We start from the raw sequence: 1953 nt of genomic DNA on the forward strand, positions 1-1953 counted from the left end.
TTTGAACCTTTCTAATTCTTATTCTCTATCTGAAGTCAAGAAGCAGAATTCATAAAAAACGGTATCTCCTATTTTATGAGTATTTCCCTGACCCTTTAAATAAAAAATATTCCCTATTTTAAAGAATCAATCCTTAAACTTGTATTTCAAGATAATCTTTAAATTAATAATTTGATTCAAAGAGTAAATTTGGCTCTTCAACTCTCTATAATTAAATGCATTTAAAGTATTCCTACCACAAAAATAATATATTAATTTAGAGGAAAAGTAAAGAAAGTAAAAGATAGGAAAAAACTATAAATATTTTTTGGGAATAATAAAATTAAGTGTTAAATATAAAAGGTATATTGGAATACTTAAAAAATTTTACTTTCTAAATTTATAATTGCTCTCTAAATTGTAAACTGTGCTTTTTAAAATAGAGTCTTTTAGAAACGTTCTAATGAAACTAATATCTGCCACAAAATCTTTCCCAAACAAACATTAAAGATTATTAAACTGCTAATTTAAAAATATATAAGTTGCCTTAGAGTTAGTAATATTCTTCCTATGTCTTTAACTTTTCACATAATATTACTGAAATGTTCTATTTTAAGTTTAGTTATCGTTTTGCTACAGAGATCATACAGTAGAAACATTGCAATTTTGGCTACAGAGATAAGCGATACTATATAGAAATCGAAACCCTCTAAACGCCTAGCACGATGTGCTCAAATCAAATCTCATGATCACATACATAAATATTACACATATACTATTGAGAATAGTATTTTTTTTCATCACTCCAAAATAAAAACTTATATAATCAAAAGATACATTGTATAAGGAGACAAGATAAAATAATTATGTCCATCCCTATTCAGACAACATTGAATTATCTCCATAAAATTTACTAACTTACGTATCATGTTGTCCTACCAAATATGAATGAAATTTCGTGAACTTTCAACTAGGCTAAAATACGATCAAAATAACCCCTCAATGAATATTTAATACTTTATTGACTTAAGTATCAAACTGTCATGCTAATTACACTAAAATATGATCATTGAGTTTCTGCTCTAAAATATTACCAACTTAAGTTTGACTATTGGGCTAAATGATTTCCTCAAACATTGTGTTTGCATTTCGTTCTTGATTACCATTAAAGAATTTTTTTTTTTTTTTTTTTTTTTTTTTTTGTCCCTGCAATTAACGTAAATTTCACTTGACGGCAGAAGAATAATAAGATTAAAGCAGCAAATTCTGGAAAATTAGCACACAATGTAATATTAATGTTTGTAGCCTTGAAATCAAGAAAACTAAATAACAACAACAATAATTGAATTTTTCACATTGTCCTATGATTGATTCTTGGCTTTTAATTAGAAGAGGGTGGCTATTGCACCAGAAATTTTAGCTAAGAGGGTTCGACCGGCGTGAGCAGGCCGTCGGCTGCCCCAGTAGCCTTGGATTACTGAAACTGGCTCAAATGGCCAATGCTTGCTGAAACATTCATGGCAAGAAGGCTACTGGCATCATATCCATTTTCTCCATCAAATGACCTAATAACTTGCTGCTGATTACTTGGGAAGAACTGGTGGTGGAAAGGGTGGTCCCTTGATCCTACACCGCCGCCAATCAAGTTGATTCCGAAGTTCTGCTGGTGGTGGTGGGTGGCGGTTGCAGCAGCTGCGATGAGGCCGTGGCCAGTTATACCTAGGTTCTGATATTTGGACAGCTCGGATTTGGCACAACTGAGGTCCATCTGAAGCTGGCGGAGCTGGTGTTGGAGAAGAGAAATGACTCCAACGCAGCCATATACTGGATCCCGGAGTCGCATATCGGCCTCATAAGCTAGAGAATTCACTGCATCTTCCCTCTGGTGGGCTTGCAACTCGTTGAGGAGTTTGGTGACGTTGCTGGCACCGAATACTTTGTGCACGTTTGCGAATTTCTGCGGCTGATCCGGTG

At 33.7% G+C, this 1953-nt stretch overlaps 1 protein-coding gene across 1 annotated transcript in view; it reads right to left on the bottom strand.

Moving 5' to 3' along the window:
* Positions 1 to 1270: 1270 nt before the first annotated feature.
* The window catches only part of LOC111390346 (LOB domain-containing protein 6-like), a 4467-nt gene continuing 3784 nt past the window's right edge, over positions 1271 to 1953 (bottom strand). The window contains exon 2 of the mRNA XM_023015372.1: positions 1271 to 1951. Coding sequence (XP_022871140.1) covers positions 1454 to 1951 — 498 coding nt within the window. The 3' untranslated portion in view covers positions 1271 to 1453. The remainder of the gene's footprint in view (positions 1952 to 1953) is intronic.

Source organism: Olea europaea, unplaced genomic scaffold (genome assembly GCF_002742605.1).
Source record: "Olea europaea var. sylvestris unplaced genomic scaffold, O_europaea_v1 scaffold673, whole genome shotgun sequence".
In the NCBI taxonomy this organism is placed as follows: Eukaryota; Viridiplantae; Streptophyta; class Magnoliopsida; order Lamiales; family Oleaceae; genus Olea; species Olea europaea.